Source organism: Alosa sapidissima, chromosome 8 (assembly GCF_018492685.1).
Source record: "Alosa sapidissima isolate fAloSap1 chromosome 8, fAloSap1.pri, whole genome shotgun sequence".
NCBI classification, from domain to species: domain Eukaryota; kingdom Metazoa; phylum Chordata; class Actinopteri; order Clupeiformes; family Clupeidae; genus Alosa; species Alosa sapidissima.
Window position 1 is genome coordinate 8,015,434 of NC_055964.1, and position 20,572 is coordinate 8,036,005.

Consider the following 20,572-nt stretch of genomic DNA (forward strand, 5'->3'; position numbering starts at 1 on the left):
GTATCGGGGTATTGGAACCACTGTAGTGCTTTGGGGAGAGGAAGTCATGTTCCATGTCTTTATGGCAAGGGTATCAGTGCGTCATGCGTACAGCTACACTGGTTAGACTGACACACTGTTTGAGGTGTGTGTGTGTGTTGGTTTGTGTCCTTGTGTGAGTGCATATGGGTGAGGGTTGGGGTGACTTGGGGTCTTGATAGCTTGGTGTGTGTGTGTGTGTGTGTGTGTATGTCTGTATGTGTGTGTGTTGGGGATTTTTAAGTACTCTACAGTAGCCTGGGTGCCAGCCGAACTTAGCCCCGCCCACAACATTTGAGGTCGGGAAGTTCGGTCTGACATTGCTCCGTTGTGGAGCAACTATGCTCGAACCAGAGCTGCTCGAACCAGAGTTGTTCGGACCAATCAAATCGGGCTTTACGATGATGGACAGGTGAGCAACAGCGTCTCATCTATCACGTCATCTGAGCACGCTTAGGTTGATTTTGTTTGCAACAAAAACGCTGTGGCTAGAAGGAGGTAGATGGCTTTTAAGACCCCATATGAAAAATGCATATTATTTCAATGAGGTTTTATCACTGAAAACGATTATTTCTGAAAAATTTGGCCAAAGTTGAGATGTGGGAAAACTCATGGTTTCACTTTCATCAAGGGAAAACAGCGTGTTACATTGTGACTTGTTGTTCCCTCGTTTGCTTGAGTTTTTGAGTTCGAAGGGTTTGCTACAACCTTCCCCAGCTGTTTATAACATGTTATATATATGATATACATGATAAAGCATATCTGTGTTCAACGGAATTATTTTTAAAAACGGAGGGGAAATATCAGTTTTTCCTAATAGCCTACCCTGCTACGTATCTCTTAGATTTCGCTAACGAGTGTTGTAGGAGATATTGACGGCACAATAACTTTTACAAAAGACCAGAAAACAATGTTAAGGTATTTGTGGAGAAGAAGGATGGTTTGTGTGTTCTTCCTACACCTCACGGTAAGCTATTTCGTTGCTCTGATTGGTTAGGTCTATCCAATTAAGTGAGTTCCCCCCGCCCCCCCTTGTATCGGTTGAAACACGCCCCATAATTACGTCCCAATTAGGGATGTAACGATTACCGGTATAATGGTAAACCGCGATAAAAATGTTAACTATAACAATTACCGTTTTCATTTCAAATATCATAATTATCGTGGTTGATTACCACGGTGTGGAAACCATGTGTTTAATCCCTCCCAGCTTTATCTGAGCCTGCTTTGGACATACAGTAGGCCTGGTACAATGAAACAAAACTGGTACCCTACTGATTCTGTTGTCTTATTGATGGTTTTAACTGGGATTCAGATTAGGCTACACCTGATTTTAAAAGGTGGAACATTTTCACCGCAAAACTTGGATCATGTAGCCACTCTGTGTCTTTCTATGTTCGAGTCCACATTAAACCCATTCCTCTCATATCATCAGGAGAATACAGTAGCCTAAAGTTTTATTTCAAACATTTACTTTGGTCTCACTCATTGGATCCAAATAACATAAATAGCAAACTCCAAGTCATGGTAGGGTAAATTAAGCTATAAGCATATAGCACATGACCAATTTAAAAGTGAACGGGACACTTTTTGAAACTCTCAGCTTGTGTAGGCGCATCAGTGCTTTCTGAACATATTTTTAAAAATACTGCGATAATACTGAAAACCATGATAATTTTGGTCACTTTAACCGGGAGGTTAAATTTTCATACCGTTACATCCTTAGTCCCAATGGAGCAGTATCAGACTCATATTCTGACTAGAATTTGAGTATGACAACGTCAGGCTAACTCTACAGCCCTCCAATTTGTAAATATAGGCCAAGTGTATCATATGACATTGTTATGTAAATCATATCAGATATCAGGTAACGGGATCCACCTGGGGTTTGTTTTGACCAGATAAAGACTGTGCCAAATGTCTCTAAAATAAGGACTAATTTCCTCTAATGCTCCTCACTGCAGCTCGAGTGGGCAAAGTGAGAGCCTCAACAGAGCCCTGCTATATTGGAAATTGGACTCGTTCTAATCACACTTCTTATCAGTGTTCTGGAGCCACCTGCCTTTACCCCCCCTCAACACCCACCCCAGATAAGGCTCTTTTCATTTTCCTTTCCATGGAAAAGGTGCAAACAGGGATTACGTGTGTGGCGGTGAGGGCAGTGATGGTAATCAGTGGGCGACGCCGTTGAAGTCCGAGTCTCTGTGTGTGTGTGTGTGTGTGTGTGTGTGTGTGTGTGTGTGTGTGTGTGTGTGTGTGCGCGCACACAGAGCCGGGCAAGGCTGACTAGGGTAACCAGGCTCACAGTTTATCTCAGGACAGGCCAGTGTCCTTATGTGCCAACTAATTTCTCTACTCTCCTGCTGTGCTTTGAAGCAACCTTTTACCTCAGGTCTTTAAATTGGAGGAAATAGAACGATGATTTTCAGTGATGTGCAGAGCCTTAAATCATCCATCATCATCTTAGACCTTTTGGGATGACAAGGGGAAAAAAATCTTGCAAGAATTGTTCTACTTTCATGAATTTGAGTGATGTAGTTTATCTACATTCTTCACCTTTATGAGCGTCCTTCCCCTGGATACAGTCATTCCAACCAAAACAGCCACCCTGCCGTGTCGGCAGAAATCATAGTTGTGCTAGTCTTCTGCTTTTATCCACAAAGAATTTGCAATGTTGCAGCAGTTATGGCCTGGGTTGGTTCATTGTCTTCACTCTGTCTCTGTTATTGTTCAGACTCAGTAGTGTGCCCACCACTTCAGATTTACACACTCCATTAAAGCCAATCATGAGCATCATCATTTGTTTTTGTTATCCAAAGAACCTGCATTCAGTGCCTGCAAATAGTTGCTGTCTTGATGCTTTGGATAACATGCTCATTATGGGGTTTGTTTTTACAGGCGAGAGAGAATGTTCTGCTAGCTGTACTTTGAAAGGTTTGGGTTGTTATTCATGACTGTTTTTGTGCCACTGCGTTGCATACTTTTCTTTTAGCTAAAATCGTGTGTAATTAGGTAATAGGAAGATGACAATGTACCCATTTTAGCAGCAGATTTTCAGCGACATCTTCGTTACATGAACAGATTCAAGATGTCTTATTTGTTCTTATTAATCTTATTACTTCCTCCATTTTACTGTTGAATACCAGGAAATCAGTTGGGTAATCAGGAAAAGACTCCCCATTGTGAGTGACTGTCAGCTATTCCAGAAACTTAAACTGAAATTGTTTCTGAATGTGTTGAAATCTGACATGAGGAGGTGCAACAGACCTCGCTCAAGAACCCCATAGTTCCACTGACATAAATCCATTTGGGCGCTGTCGACTGATCCCACACACACACTGAGGTGCCCTTCACATTCCCTGTGTGTGTGTGTCATTGTGGCCAGTCTTAAATAAAGATGGAGAAAGGAAAGCCACATTGGAGGGTCTGCTGGGGTTTTTTGAGTGAATGAAAGCTGTGACACTACACAGCGCTGTCCTGCCAAACAGCTCCTGCTTATGTGTCATTAAATGGACCGTTGAGCAGCTGCTCCTGAAATCGGGCCAGGCGGCCATTGTTTGGAGGCAGAGAGGTGCTTTTATTTAGACATGCGCTCACTCGGTCGGTATTCGGTGCCAAGGCTTTAGCAGGGTAATGCAAAGACAGTGTGCTTGTAAAGGTAAATAAAATAAAATAAGTAAAATCAGGTCAGGGGTTTGTCTCGGTCAGAAAAAATAACCCTCGCACTGCACTGCATGTGTAAGCCATTGTTGAGTCATCTCAAATGAAGTGCGTCCTGGAAGAGTAGGTGAAGATGTGTTGTGCTTGGCAGAAGGAAAAGAGTTGTTGCTTGGAACAAAACGGTTAAAATGGAAGGGTTTTGACATCAAATAATAGTCGTGCCAAGTACTGGTCTTGCTGTTGTTGGAAAGTGTAGTGCACAGCATGGTGGAAAAAAGAAAACAATGTCATCTGTCAGGAGAATAGTGTGAGAAATACTGAGTAGGAGGAAGGAAAGGGTTATGTAACTGGCGAATAAAAGACAAATTGATCAGTGCTTTTGTTAGCGTAAGACAGCATGCTCGGAAAGTGAATTGATGCGCCAGTGTTGTGTAGTGGATGTCTGGAACAAGCCCGAATTCTTCCAAGGGGGATATCTGGAACACACTCGAGTTCCTCCAAGGTTGTGTGGGACACTGGAGGCGTCTGCTCCAGACCGGGCGGCCCACGTCCATGAGGATGTGGATGTCGCCGTGGTGCCAAGACTGCTGAATGTGCAGCCATCTGGGTGAGGTCACGTTCTGGCTGTGGCTGCATGGCCTCAGGCCAGCTCCGCAGACTCCCTCCACAGCCAAGGGCAGGGGTCTAGGTCACAGTCTGGGGGAGATTCGGCATCATCAGCGGCGCGGAGAGGGACTCTCTGTGCTTATTGAAGAGGAAGGGGTCAGATAAGGGAAACTGGGGGCGCACAGTTCATTGTCTGGGGTACGTACTGCAAGTTATATGCAACATATATTATTACAAAGAATATGTACAGTGTGGTGTTAGATAGGCGAACCTATTTCCCATGTCAGATGAGACAATGCTGTGCTGTGTGTGTGGGTTATGATGGGTCAGTCCAAATCAGCATGTCTTATTCTGCAGCACAGAAATATGGGCGAATCAGCATACAGCCAAATCAGTGCTGTTGGAGCTGAAATATTGTGTGTGAGTGCAAGTCAGCCCAATTGCAACCCCCCACCACCCCACCCCATACACACACACACACACACACACACACACACACACACACACACAGTTTTACATTTTGTGCTCACATTTTCGCAGTGTTTCTCGCACACCCAATCTCGAGTCTTTCTCAGTGGCAGGGGAGAGGGTCCATGTTCAGTGTGTGGGCGGCTGGCTGTTCCACCCAAGTGACTGAGAGAGACCTGAATTTGCATGCTGAAGGGTAGTGTGCACAGTGTTGTGTACACAATTAGGAGCACATGCTATCCCCTCTCCTGTGTGTGTGTGTGTGTGTGTCTTCATTTGTGTTTGTCCAGATCTTCTGTGACCTCTCATCTCTTATTCTCTACACCAGCACCAGAGAGAGAGAGAGAGAGGAGGGTAAAGCCTTCACCCTAGTGTTTTCAGGCAATAAGCCCAACCAGCAGGGGTCCAGCCGTAATCTCGTGCCTTGACCGAGTTCGACGGCGTGTGCCCATCTGTCCGGTGTGTGCCTAGGACAGCACCTGTCACCTCAAGCAGGGATGTTCCACTCACTGAGATCACTCAACCAGCTGGCAGGGCTTCCTGGCTGTACAGTACCACGCTAGTCTCCAGCATCCCTATGCTTTTGCCTGCATTGTTATCCATCCACGACACACCAACCTGCTTCACTCTGTTTGACAGCATTAGCAGGATAGGAAGGATAGGAAAAAAATGTTGCCGTCAATCTCTGTAAGGTCACTCCAATCTGCCCCTCCCATCTGGTTTATGGGCTTTTTTATGCCTTTAATCAAATAGGGTAGTTGGAAAGACAGGAAGCGAGTGGGAGAGAGAGCCGGGTGGGATCCAGAAAGCACCACAGGACGGGAATCGAACCCGGGTCGCCAGCGTACGGTCCACGTGCCCCAACCAGTCACGCCACGGCTGGGGCCAGGCTTTTTAAGAGTTGTTCATAAGCAGCATCCTTTGTGGTGCAGGCCAGTGTGCTGGTCACATCCACAGGCTTCCTCTCACATCCAGGTCTCTGGGGAGATGTGTGTGTCCATCAAACTCGGCCTCTACTCTCTCATGCCTGTCCTCTCTTAGGTAACCAGAAAGGAGATTGTTTTCCAAGCTGCTTTTCTCTCAGTGAACCGTAATGCCAATGGTTCATTCATTTGAATAAACTGTCCTGGATAGTGGATTTTTGTCTTTCCGTAAGCCATTCGGTGCTGTGCGATTCGGGAAGCTTCTCAGCAAACAGTGCTCTTGCATGCAGTCGCACGGATCCATCACTGTGCCCGTGCTCTTGGTCCTTTTGGGACGGTCTATGAAGGACCTCTTTCATGGTGCCTATTATCACATTTGTTTGTGCAGAGTGCAGACAGTGGTCAGACAAAGGTGCAGGATCTCATGATGAGAACCATAGACGAGAGTACAATGACAAAAGCAGGCCCGACTGATTTAAATGGAAGATGGGCAATGGGCTCAGTGTCCGTGGACATAAAGCACTCCAATGTCGTCTCTGGGTAATGCGTTTGTAAAGGTGAAATTTATTTACTCAACTTAAACCAACTCTCGCAGTAAAAGCCCAGTTGAACTCAAACTCGTTACGCAAGGCCTCTCTCCCAACGTCTGGCAACACACCTCTGTTTATCACCACTGCTGCACAGTAAGTTGTGGACAAAAGATTATCAGACAAGATGCCGTACTTGTACTCAGGAGAGTGTTCTTGTGCCTGTTGAATTAACTTGATTAGATTCATGAGTAAACTCTCATTGTAAGCACACGGCCAGTTCTCTCATATTGTCCAGCAGTGTGCTTATAATGGACGTAATAACTAAAGAACTTCAATTTCAAATGTTCGCCCTTTAAATGTTTGCCATCCTGTAATGCTTAAAGATAATTCTTTATGAACGGCACAGCCCACTTTAATTAGCCTTATTTTCCCCTTCGATGAAAGTTAACAAATTTATATAACCTCTCAACAAGACTGAAGATGCTCTCTCTAGCTGCGGCACATAGACAGGAAACAAACTGGATGTTGTTGATGCTTCTTGGCCCAGACAAGCCATCACTGCCGATCTGGGACGCTGGACATGACAAGCCTTAACTGGAGTGGAGCTAAATTCCTCTCACTGATCGGTGTATTTTTATGACAGCTCCGGCTGAAACGGCCAGCTATTTATGGAACGAAATATATTATTAGAACTTCCACTTTTTCTCCGCAACAGGAAGAGCTCACTGGACTGAGTCATTCTCGTAAGGTGATGCGTTGTAGCCACAGAAATAAGCAAGAAAGTACTAGCCCTTATTGGACAGCATATGGGAACAGAACATTTATTCTGAATGTGTGTGTGTGTGGTGAGAGAGGCAGTATAAAAGTCATTAAAGCTGATTTGTTTGTTTTTGTTTTTGTTTTGTTTAATGGGGGGGGGTTATGCTAACAATATATTGTGACATTTCAGTTGCAACACATATTATATATCATCATCTTCCATCTTTTTCTAAATGTCTCTTTTTGCAATTATTGGCTGTGCTGCCATACCATGACTCAGACCTCACCCATTTTTGTCCATTTAATCAAATATTTAGCAATTCCATTATGTATCAAATATTTAGCCATTCCATTTATCAACTAATGGCTTTTGTCATTCCCTTTTGCCATCTACAGTTCTGAAAGTATGCAGGTGGTTATCAGAAGGTTCACCAGAGACCTTGAAAAAAATGAAAAGGGCCTTTGTGGTAGTTTGCAAAGTAATTTGACAGCAGTATTTGCCATTTGTTTATTTGCAGTGAAAGCATTAGAGCTTAATAGAGCGCTGTGTGCATGCTATGGGGCACATTCTCTGAATTATGTCTAATTTCTACATGAAGTGGCTCTCCTGAGCGCTGGGGCACTTTGATGATTTCAGGAAAGAGATCAGAAACCAGATGAGAACGGTGTACGTGAGCGTAATATGATGAATTCTATTTTCTTTGAACAAGCAGGGGTTTGGTAAAATGGATGTTATCTCAATTTGTTTGATCTCTTTGGTAACTGGTATTGTGATAAGAAATTGTTAAAGTTAATGAAAAGTAATTGGCAGATTGACAAGAGAGTGCTGATAGCGCTATGATGTACACTTCATCACATCCACTGTACTTGTGGTCTGTGTGCTTGGCTTGTATACTAAAAAGAGCATACATATAACATATAGGGGGCAGCCGTGGGCACTGCTCTCCCATGCCCACATCCAAGGCTGAAGTGCCCTTGAGCAAGGCACCTAACCCCTCACTGCTCCCCGAGCGCCGCTGTAGCAGGCAGCTCACTGCTCCGGGTTAGTGTGTGCTTCACCTCACTGTGTGTTCACTGTGTGCTGCGTGTGTTTCACTAATTCACAGATTGGGATAAATGCAGAGACAAAATTTCCCTCACAGGATCAAAAAAGTATACATTATATACTATATACGCTGGAAGCAGGTTGCACTCTCTGTGACCACAAATACTTGACTTGAATATAGAGCAATAGCCATATCACATGATTGGACAATATGAATGAAGAGGGTTCTGTCAGTGTTTTAATGTTCTGTGTCCCTCTACTGGGGGATATGGCTAAGTGAAACGTAACAGGTTTCTTTGTTCTCAATGAGTGTTTGTCAGTGGGAATGCCCATCCTGTGCTGAATGGTTTGGCCATCCTGAAGCCTAGTGTTTGGTTGTGAGGGTCTGTTTGTTTATTTATTTATTTGTTTGTTTGTTTAACTGTTGGTGCTATGAAAAGGCACTGCAAAGTCTATGCCTGGTTCCAGGGAGTATCTGCTTGTGTGTGAGTGTGTGTGTGTGTGTGTGTGTGTGTGTGTGTGTGTGTGTGTGTGTGTGTGTGTCATGGACAATTAGAGGCTGTGGTCCTCCAAATAAGGATTATCACGGATCTGTTCCCTGTCAACTCCAATCCGCCAGCACCAACGGTCATCAGGGATCCATCTGGCAGAAGACACTCATCTGCTTGGTCATTTGGAATTGGAAGAGATGGGCGTGAATGTTTCCTAATCTCTCCACGATTTGTTGTGTCCACTTTGTTTGTTGTCAATTGTTCTTGAATGTAGGAGTCATTAACTAATCTTTTATAGGCTGATCACTTCCTCCAAGCTTTAAGTTCTAATCAGCCCCTTATTGGTAGGGAGGACAACAGTCCATCCTAATGATTTGGCATTTAAATCCTAATGACAGGCAAATTAGACGCCTCTGCTGCAGGCTTCCAGCGAGGGGTCTGGGTCGCGGAGACTGTTTCACTGGGCTAATCAGATCATGACGTACATCTGCTAGCCATCGTCCACCTCTCGGGAGAGAGAGGTGGACGATGCAAGAGAGGAGGAGAGGGATGGGACGGGTTGCAAGAGAGGAGGAGAGGGATGGGACGGGTTCCGTTTCAGGGTTCTGTTAATTTCAAAGTCATTTGGTGGAGAAGACATTTACTGCTGTGTGTTGGTGCAATTCATAGACAACTTTCAACAGTTAGGCTGAAGGTCGTAAAGAGCCGGTCTTTCTCTGTGCTTCCTCCATCCCCTGCACCCTGTGTGACTTACAAGGAAAGAGAGAGAGAGAGAGAGCGAGGGAGAGAGAAAGGGAGGAAGAGACAGGAGGGTGTTTACTCCACCGCATTCAGCAGCAATGCATCACTCAGCATACAGCAAAGCCCCCTCAGTTCCTCAGCAGCAGAATAATGTGCTGTCTAGCAGATGAGGATGGAAACTCAAAGTAATGCACAATGAAATGTTGCATTAAACACATGTATTGTGCACATATTGATCCATGGCACAGAAGTCCAAGGTGCTTCTGTGTTCAATCAAATTAGGGCTGTTGCATTGAAAACACACTGTTTTATATTATAACAATACATCTGTTTTATATTAGCACAATACATCTGAATGTTGGCAGGCTGCAGGAACAGGTTGTTTTGTGTGTGCCACCTAACTGTAAGGTGAAGTGTTTGCTTAGCTTGTGCTGCAGGGTGCAGGGGTTTGCAGTTGCAGGTCATTTTCCATCTATTTCCACCTCACAAAAGACCCCTTTTATCTCCATTTGTTTTCCCTCAACAGTTCCCCTCACTGCTCTCATTGCCACTGTTGTCCTGAGACATGCCCCCCCCCCCCCTTCCTTCCTTTCTCTGCACTCTGTTGCTCCAGCATTCAGAGTGACTCACACCTGATGATGTCACACAGTCTCCGTTGCCATGGCCGTTGTTATGGAAACTGGAGCCAAGGTTTTTTTTTTTGGAGCGCGGTGGACCCGCAGCGGAAAAAAACGGGTTAATGCCGCAATCGATTCCCGCGCACTAACGTTAATTACTCCCCGTTTCCCCCAGCCCATTGAGTGCCTACAGAGGCTTGGCACCCATTCCGTTGCTGTGCAAACAACAACTCCGAGCTCCTTAGCGTTAGCGCTGGAGTGGGCCCCATCTCTCCCTCCTGCCCTGCAGACCTCACCTCCCCGCTATACTCCAGAGAGTGTTCATCTCTCAGTCACAGCACATCTGAATCGGTCAGGCCAGGTCCAGTTACCTGCTTGAGACTGTAGGAGTGGCAGGACAGGTGGATTGGCCTTACGCTGTAGGTAATGCTAATTACTTACAATTCTTTGACAATATACTTCCATTCACAATTTTAGACCATGCAGTGACTGTGTTAGTGAAGTGTCCAATCATTTGAAAAACACCTGCACTTTAATCTGATTGCATGAAATTAATCACCTTTACAATATTCCTGAGTTGTAATTATTATGATATTTAAGGGATGTTGTTAGTTTATTATATGGTAGTCCTGTAATGCAGTGGGATTGTCTTGTGTATGGACAGTCACTGGACACTGATACTGCAGCAGCTATAGCGGCTCCAGCTGTTCCATCTCTCCTGCTCTGTTTGCAGACTAGCAGGAGCTCTGCCTGCAGCAGTCAGTGACAGCACATAAAATGCTATATGTTGCAGGGGGGGCTGTGCAGCTTGTTTTGTGCCGTTATTAAAGCTGCAGTCTGTTGTTCGTGTTGATAGCACACCACAGACACACACACGCACACACACACACACACACACACACACACACACACACACACACACAGTGAGATCACACACTCAGACACGCTCACGTCCTGCATGTGTGCACACCTACAGTACCTGCTGGGCTGCGGACGAGACTGACCAGACAGAGACCCCTGGGCTCTCGCTGTTCATGTCGGATCATTGTCCAGCATCACAGGGGGAGAGAGGGAAACTGAAACCCTTCATGGCTTCATCGGAGAGAATGAATCTATAAATATAGCAACCCTCCCTGACTCTTATTCACTTAGCCCTGCACAGAGCAGTAGACATGCTGTGGAACCTCTCTGCAGTGAATGGACCGTGCTACAGCCTACTCTTGTAGAAACACACCAGGGGTAAATAAAGAATGGCAATTAAAAATGAACAGAGTGATAAAGAAAGACACAGAAAGAAACGCAGCTGAAAGTGTGAATGAGAAACAAGTGTGTGTGTGTATCATGTCGGGGTGGGGGGTGGGAGTCAGATGTGTGTGTACAGTATGTGTGAAAAAGAGTGAGAACCAGAGTGTGAGGGGTGAAAAAAGTCTCTGAAGAAGAGTGCTGATCCCTTTCCAGACGCATAGCTTCTCTGCTCTCTGTTTCTGGGATGCCATTTGTCTGCTGTCTCCATTGGCCTTTTCTCCTAGTGGGCTTTAGCAGAGGGCCTGACCCCAGGGGCAGTGCTTGTACTTACGCACATGGCCACTCAGACCCAGGGAATGAGCTCACGGTGTACGCATCTTATCGTCTGTCTTCTCTTCTCTCTCATGTGTCTCTGTCTCTTCTCTGTTGGGCTGGAGCTGTGTGCCATGGCGGTCTGTGACAAATAGGCTAATCCAGCCCGCGGCTTACTCTTTCTGCCGTTTTCCCTCTTCAATGCGCAAGCAGTGACTCATTCCCATGTCATGTTGTTGTTGATTTTGAGCAGCATCGGATCTCATGTCAGATGTAAAGCTTCTGTGACCAATAGGCTAAAAAGATATGTATTTATATTTATAAAAAATACTCAGGGTATCAATCACAGGGTTTTATTTATCCTGTGGATCTCAGCAGGGGTCTCTAAGAAAACAACAATTTATTTACACTTTGATTGAGCACTTTGATGTGTGGGTCTATCCCAGCTAAGCTTGGGCGCTCTACCAGTTCTAATAACTAATTCAACAATACTTTCCCATTCTAAATCCCAACGGTGTACTCAATGGGCAGATCCCTTCACAAATCAGACAGCAAGCTGATATTGTGTCAGACAGAGTTGCTGGTGCGTGTAAAGAGTATGCTTCTGATGTGCCTTTGGCGTTCCTGCGGCATCTCGGCCGCTGTCTTCACATCCTCAGGGGAGCAGTTAAAGTCCCGCGTCAGCTCGGTTTAAAGTCCTGTCTGTTTCGCCCATTCCTGTCGCCGTAGAGGTCAGTATAGGCGGAAGTCAGTCTGACAGCTCTGTCTGTGCCCCCTCCCCTCCCCCTTGTGTCTCTGCAGAAGGACCATGTCCCCGCAGTCTGGACTGTGCCCGCGAGGGACGGCACTTCTGCCAGCCGGGCTTCTCGCGCTGTGGGCCCTGTCTGGCCCCGCTGGTAGAGAAGAAGGGCAGATGTGTGGTGCGGAGGCAACAGAAGCCACACCAGCACCTCAGTAAGTACCCCCCCTCTCTCTCCCTCTCCCTCTCTCTTCTCTCTCTCTCTCTCTCACCCTCTTTTCTCTCTCTCTCTCTCTCTTCTCTCTCCCTCTCTCTCTTCTCTCTCTTTCTCTCTCTCTCTCTTTCTCTCTCTCTCTCTCTCTCTCTTTCGATATCTCACCCTGCATATCTGCCTGTTTCTCAGTCTTTACCATTTTCTTTTCCTTTTGTAAATTTTTGGATGAAAATTCAACCACCATGAAATATATATGATGAGGTTATCCTTAGACATGCACACATACACACACATGCACAACACACACTCGTTACACAAGCACATCTCCCACGAGGTATGGAGGCCTCGGCTCCCGACTGGACTCCCGAGCAGGAAGTGTATTGGCTTCACTTGCGTGTCACTGTACTGCTGCTCCTTGCTCACAGTGGGGACACATCCTGCTCCCCTTAGGAGAGCTGATCTCGTCTATACCTGCATTCTCCGATGGACAGTTTATACTCACCGAGTGCTATAAAGGGGGCTATCGTTTACCTTTTTTTTTAGTCAGAACAAACAAATTCGACTCAACAGTGTGTACAGTGTGCATCAACAGTGTAAAATAATAAACCGTGTACAGGAAAACAGCTTAGTTTTCTTTTATTATATATATAAAATCTAGACAGATTTGGTTCTGAGCAAGTCGGTTACTAAGTGAGGAGACACTTTATTTCTTTTTTTAGTCTTGCTCATTTGTCACTTCTTCTCTATGTCCCCATCACTGGGCATGTCTCTGTCTCTCACTCTCTTTCTCTCTCTCTCTCTCTCTCTCTTTCTCTCTCCCTCTCTGCCTCTCTATCCCTCTCTTCCCCTTCCTGCCATCCAGCTGACAGTCTCCTCCACCTCACGCTGTTAGGCATGCTTGCTCATTCTGATTGGCTGTAATGAGCAGACTGCGGTGCATCAGCCCATAGCAATGGCTACTAACCAGAGGCAAAGCTAGCATCACGAGTGGAACGGAAGAATGGCCCTCAGGCATTTCTTTACTCAGCCTTATCAAGCTTATCAACATTAAGCATATTTTCCACTGGTGCTCTGCCACCTACTGTGAAAGATGTGCAGCGATATTGTAATTATGACCGCCACGCAGCGAAGCGGCGGTCATATAGGTTTAGTCAGATTTTTTTTTTTTTTCTTTTTCGCATGTCCAAATTTCCGTCAAGGATTCCCGGGTACACGAAACTTGGTGGGCATGTAACCCCACATGGATAGCATGGAACCATCGTTTTTCGTTTTGATCTGTAGCCCCCCCCCCCCGCTGGACTGGACCCCCCGAAAGGAGGGTAGGGCAGACACAGGGGTCATGTTAACCCATTCCATGTGCACACATGTGCATAAACAGATACACACGCACACACATACACACACACATACTGGGCGGCGGTCATATTTTGTACCGCTCTGCGGTACATCTAGTTTAGGTTATTTTTAGTCAGGTAAGATCATAGCGTACAGTATCTCTCCCCAACTGGCTCCCCAATCTCTATGTTACCATAAATAAAGACCCTCAAGCTTAGGGCCCCTGTTGAGTCTTTTGAAAGAGTTCCTCTTTTCTCCTTAACTAACCTGCTGATTACTCTACGGAGTGGCTACTGTTGTGTGTCCTGATCGCGCACACACACACACACACACACACACACACACACACACACCGCCCAGGGATGTCCAACTAATTTCCCGAGAGCTCACGCTGCATGTTAGTCATCATGCATACTCACCAACTTCATCACAGTACCCTGTGGTTGTAGAATCAGAATTACAATTTTAATAGTGTTGATTAAACGCCCACTTGCGCCCAAACCGATTTCTTTTAAGCCTTTAAATTAAAAAAAAAAATCAAGCCCTAGTGACTGTCCTTGGCACAGTTACTACGGGCTTAACATTCTCACAGTCCTTTCTCACGCTCAACCAAAAAGGAAAGTTATGCCACAACAACACATCCATATACCTGTGCTGTGCAACACTAGTGACAACTCATCCACATAATGTGATTCATGCCCCTGCAAAGATGCAATCCCATAATTGAGCTATTTGCTTACTGAGTTCTGTTGAGTTATCGGGGAGGAAGAAGAGGATTTAGATGGAGGTCTGCGAGAAAAGGGGTGAGTTAGCCATTCACAAGCCAACTTCCTGCCAGAGCTGTGTGTTGGCGCTGGTGGAGATAGCAGGCTGGTGTGACGGGCAGCTTTATTGAATGGGGGCGCTCATGATGATGGGGGCACTTGGGGAGTGCTGCTGCTCCACTGCTTCTCTAACCCACTCAACATTACTCAGCCCTCAGAGAGAGCCCACAGTGCTGCTGCTGACCACACGGGCCACCTCTCCATTCTCTCATGCTCACCAAGCAGATGGGAGGATGGCATGAGCATCTATCCTCCTCCTCCTCCTCCTCCTCATCTCTCTCTCTCTCTCTCTCTCTCTCTCTCTCTCTCTCTCTCTCTCTGTTTATTCTTTTTTCACATGCATAAAATGGACCAAAGAGAAAATTAATGTGTATAAAGAAAGAAACTGTGCAGAGGAATGACACACACACACACACACACACACACACACACACAAAATAATGCAATGTCACTTTGTGTGGGACACTTCTATAATACCACTGTCAGGCATGCTGCTCCTTCTCCACAGAGACCGTAGATCTTGTAAAAGCAGTCAGAGGAATTAAAGATTGATTTTGGCCTGGAACTCCAGCCCATGCTGCAGGGCCAATGTGGAGGAGGAAATCAATAGGAAATCAACAGTGTGCATAAATAAGGAAGCATGGAAGAGCCTCCCCACCACTCCTCCCGCCCCATTCCCACCTCCAGCACACACACACACACACAAACACATGCACACACGCACACACAAACACACACACACACACACACACATCCCATTTCCACCTTCAGCATTTCTGTTTCTCTGCCTTTCACTTTCTGCCCACACACTTGCAGAAACCCCCTTATGATTATGTGTGTGTGCTGTGTGCATGCACCTACAAACTCTGTCACACATATTCACGAGAATGTATATGCACCTACACGGTTCACACACACACACACACACACACACACATGTACACACACACACACACACACACACACACACACACACACACACACACACACACACACACACACACACACACATGTGCACACACACACACACACACACACACACACACACACACACACACACACACACACACACACACACACACACACACACACACACACACACGTGCACACACCCCTCCTTCCCCCCTACTCTGCTGGATTGGATGCTGTGGCTGTGGAAAAGCTCTCGGCCCACAGGCTGCTTTGGCTGGCAGGCTCGGGGGCCTTGCTTGCCCTGCGGAGGGGGCCGGACGGTGCTGATGCAAAGTCGTGTCCTCCGCCCCCTCAGGCCCAGCTCCACTGACCACTGCCCCTTTTCTACACTTTGGTGGGCTGTATAAATGCTGGGACTGTACTGTATGAATGCTGGGTTTGTGTAGTGTGCTAATGTGAAAGAGTCTATGTGGAGCTGAGTGCAGCGCAGCACACTCCTCGGCCGCCATGGGCTCCGCTCTTTGCCGTTTCACTCTGAATTTGAGTTATGGCCGACTCATTTGTGAACACATGTGTGACACATTAAAAAAAAATCAAGGCCGGCTTCCTGTTTTCAAGATGGCCTGTCACCAGTCGCATTTGGCATCATTTGTCACCTTTCACCTCGTTAGTCCTAGAGAACGGAATTCATTTGACCTGCACCGCAAGAGGGAGGTGCCTCTTCTGTTTGTACACCACTGAATTGTACCTCTGTGTCTTTAATGGAATTTCACCATCCGTATGCTTTTACTGTGATTAATGAGCTCCACAGTGTGACTGCAGATGTTTGAAATTGCATTCTGTACTGTTTGTGTCGAGCTGGAGCATGTTACAGCAGATACGGTAGGCCACTGTAGATAATTGGCTCCAAGTTGGATCCGTTGTTCACGCTTGTCATTTATTCATGAGTTTAGTTGCTTAGTTTGTGGTGTTTTTTTTCGTCTTCTTTTTTTTCTCCTGCTCTTGGCTCTGGGCTGTGTTGCCAAGGTGATGGGTTTTCATTCATGAATCAGAGGCGGAGACAGCCGAGCGCTGGCTCCACCTACACAACATCAGCAGTATTGCATGGCACGCTGCCTAACTCCCTCTCCCTCTCTCTCCCTTCCTCTTTCTCTCTGTCTCTCTCTCGCTCGCTCTCTTTCTCTCTCTCTCTCTCTCTCTCTCACACACACGCACACACACACACGCACACACGTGTGCACACAGGCACACACCTGGTGAAGACATCCTGCTCTCCCCTTCCCGTCGCCCACACAGTCAGAGCAGCACTGCATGGCCGACACACTGACCTATCCACCCACACACTGCAGCTCACAGTCACACACACACACACACACACACACACACTACACCACACCAGAATTTCACTACATACGCCCACAAGCCATATGTTTAGATACACTAGAGTAGCCATTGTTTTATGTTTTACATGCAGATGTGCAAAAATCCTGCCCCTCCCCACACACACACACACACACACATACACACACATACACACACACACACACACACACACACACACAGACACACACATTTGGCTCTTCCTGTAAATGTTTTTCATATACTGCAGTACATCGCTTATGCACACACCCGAATTCTCACATCACAGTGAGGTGGCAAAGCTTTCCACTAGGAGGGGTCTCAGTAGATACTGGGTGTGTGTGTGTGTGAAGAACTGCAAGAACTGTTTGCATGTGTGTGGTTTTATGAAATATTAATGTGGGAATAGTGTTTTTGCTTGGACTACATAACCAGGCAACTCTCACAGAAGGCATATGCATAGCTCTCTGTGCTGCAGACCAGCTTCATAATATGGAGCCCACTCTCCCTGCATGGCTTGGTGTTCAAAACTGCCCATGACTGTGCTCCTGTCCAACATGACCTGTCTCTGTGCTTCACAGGCAAGGCCAACAGCCTCCCTGAGCTGGACGAGGAGATCGACTTCCTGTCCTCTGTCATCACTAAGCAGTTGAAATCCGAGCCTAGACACTCAGGTGAGTGATAGAGAGAAAGAGAGAGAGATAGAGAGTTAGAGAGAAAAAAAGAGGTAGTAAGAGAGACATTTGCAGTAGCCACAGTAGGAGTAATTTTAGCAGCACTGTATTTTGCCCGTGAAGAGCCAGTGGTTTTCCTGTGTGGCCCACTTGAAAAAGTTGAATAGCCATGCCTTATAGGGTCAGACTATCAGTGTGTTGTTTACCTATGACTGTATGCAATGTTTTCATACTTCTTTTAAAAAGGCATGTTATATTTAGTAATTTTGTGAAAGATTTTCTTGGATGAAAAATAATTCTGTACTTGAGATAGTGTGACTGAAAATAGAATATATAATGGAAAGTGATTTTTAAGAAGTATTAATTCAATTCTCTCTCTCTCTCTGTCTCTCTCTCTATCTCTCTCTCGCTCTCTCTTCCCTCCAGTGCCCTCCTCTCAGGTCGACTTGAAAGCCAAGGGGGATGTTTCAGTTCCCCAAAAGGTTCACCAAATGGCCGAGGCCTCTCGCCCCCCCACCCTGGACACCACAGAGCATCCCATAACCAGTGGCCTCACCACGGCGATGCCCACCACCACCACAGCAACCACCACCACCACACTGGCCTCACACCTGCCACAAACTCCAGCTATGCAGAGGGGACCATTAGCTGTCCACTACTCCTCAAATGACCACACATTCATAAGTACGCATTCTGTTGGTCTGAACATTGTTTTTTCTTTTCAATAGGGTTGGGCACCGAAACACGGTTCTAATATGGCACCGGTGCCGACGCAAACGGTAGTAACTGCATCGAATAACAAAGTGGATTTCGGTGCCTCATTTCGGTGCTTAAATAGCGTTTTTTTTTTTTTTTAATAGGCATCGCTGCATGTCATGCGCCATCTCTAACGTCTTGCTCTGATAGCAACACATCCAGATACAGTTACCCAACACAAACACTGGATGTATAAACCAGAGGGGTGCACTAGGAGAGTGGATGGACAGTGTTTGACAGCTTGTGTGAGCCCAAGTAGCTTACTTTAAAGCGACATCACGAGCTCCTGTCAAAATCTAGCAGTGGGCCTAACTACACACAAGCAAAAGGCTATGAAACAACATCAACAGTAGGCCTATGTTACACAATATCCTTGCTAATGCGCTAACTGGCATTTATTTAAAATGTTATCAGCAAAGTTATAAGGTGAAAACTTTATTTCAAAGTGTGTTCTAAACAACATAATGGCATGATATTAATCTTTCATGTGCATGAGGCCCATATAGCAATGAATATGAAGATTATGTTAAAAGTTAGCTGGCAAAAACATAAATATGTAGGTTACATACCTGATGTCACTGTCACTGAGCTGTCAAAGAGGCTACGAAACCATCTCCGTACGTTATCGCTAATTAAACTCAGCTGACTGGTGTTAGCGCATATCCCATAGTTGCTGTTAAAATGGCTACCAGGCTAGCGTTGGGAATCTAAACACTTCAACACCGACATGTAGCCTAACATGTTCAAAACTATTGCGTGTTATGGGGGAAGACATGAAACTTCTTGAAGCATTTGGGAACACACTGAATTAACTGGAAAGTAGAGTCCCTGTAGATTAGCTTGCTTGCAAATGCCGTTGTCCATGACCTGGCAGTTTTATGGCAAGCGGTTTTAACATACCTTATGGCAAAACGCCCACACTGGGTAAACTTGAAAGCAGAGCTTTAGCCTACCATTGTGTGTGCATGCATGGCAAGCTGTTTTAACATTTAAATGTATTATTCGTAGGAGCAATGAGATATTGTAAATTGAATATGCCAGTTCAATTTCATGTTCAAATTTGTCTTATCAACAATAAAAAAAAGCAATTCATGCTTTAGACCATTTTAATTTAAAACATTTTTAAAACAAAGTACCGGTTCAGGCACCGTTTCGGCACCGGCACCGTTTTAAAAGTATCGATTTAGCACCGGTATCGGATAAAACCCAAATGATACCCAACCCTACTTTTCAACAACTATTATGTAAATAACTGTCACTCACAGTTTTAAACTCTCTCTCACAAACACAAACACACTCACACACACAAACTGTCTCAGTCGTCGCATGCACAAGCGCATATCTTGTGCTAATTCTGCTTTTTCTTATGTCCCTCCTATGTGTAGTCATGACTGGCGTGTGTCTCATGGTGGCAGTAGTGGTTCTGGTTGTGGCCGCAGCTCTCTGGGTCAGGTATGTGTGTGTGTGTGTGTGTGTCTGTGTGTGTATGTGTGTGTGTGTCTGTGTGTGTGTGTGTGTGTGTGTGTGTGTGTGTGTGTGTGTGTGTGTGTGTGTGTGTGTGTGTGTCTGTGTGTGTGTGTGTGTGTGTGCAAAGGGAGATGTCAGTGTGCTATTGCAACTGCTATTCAATTTAGCAGAGGTTAAGGACTTTTAGAGACATAGGCCTTTCTTTTTATTGGTGTATTGGAATTCATTAAGTCACTTAAATGTTTAGTTTTTCTGTCAACTTTAAACCCCAAATGCATTTGTAATGGTATTGTGATGGTGTGTTGAGCAATGGCAGTGAAAAACATACTCTCTGTCTCCTCCTGTAGGTTACGGAGGGGAATGCGTCTTGCTCAAAAGGTGGACTATCCAGCTTTCGGCGTGATGGCGCCCCACTCTCACGACAGCACATCGGTAAGCCCTCCCCCCACAAGCACTAAACATCGATGGCCAGTTATGTTTGAATTCAGATGTGCTTGACCCGCATGGTCACCTCTCTGTGCCTCCGTGTCTCTCTGTCTTTCAGTCAGGGGACAAAAAGCTGGCCCACAGTGCCCAGATGTACCACTACCAGCACCAGAAACAGCAGATGCTCTCCCTCAAGTGAGTGCACAGAGACGCACACACACACACACACACGTACTGTATACGCACGCACACATGCATACTGTACACACACACACACACACACTCTCTCACACATGCATACTCTCTCTCACACACACACACACTCTCTCTCTCACACACACACACACACACACACACACACACACACACACACACACACAGTCATGCATACATGTACACAGAAACTCTCAAGTGAGTGCACGGAGAGCGTATTCAGTGCTAAGGAAATGGA

At 45.8% G+C, this 20,572-nt stretch overlaps 1 protein-coding gene across 3 annotated transcripts in view; it reads left to right on the plus strand.

The window, feature by feature from the left end:
- The window catches only part of npdc1b (neural proliferation, differentiation and control, 1b), a 28,352-nt gene that overhangs the window by 1,880 nt on the left and 5,900 nt on the right, over window positions 1-20,572 (plus strand). For 2 of the 3 annotated variants that reach the window (XM_042101995.1, XM_042101996.1), the window contains exons 2-7: window positions 12,217-12,369; window positions 17,380-17,472; window positions 17,899-18,156; window positions 19,614-19,680; window positions 20,043-20,127; window positions 20,240-20,316. In XM_042101995.1, coding sequence (XP_041957929.1) covers window positions 12,217-12,369; window positions 17,380-17,472; window positions 17,899-18,156; window positions 19,614-19,680; window positions 20,043-20,127; window positions 20,240-20,316 — 733 coding nt within the window. Of the gene's footprint in view, window positions 1-12,216; window positions 12,370-13,810; window positions 14,507-17,379; window positions 17,473-17,898; window positions 18,157-19,613; window positions 19,681-20,042; window positions 20,128-20,239; window positions 20,317-20,572 lie in introns of those variants that run through there. The other variant, XM_042101997.1, reaches the window with a different exon arrangement.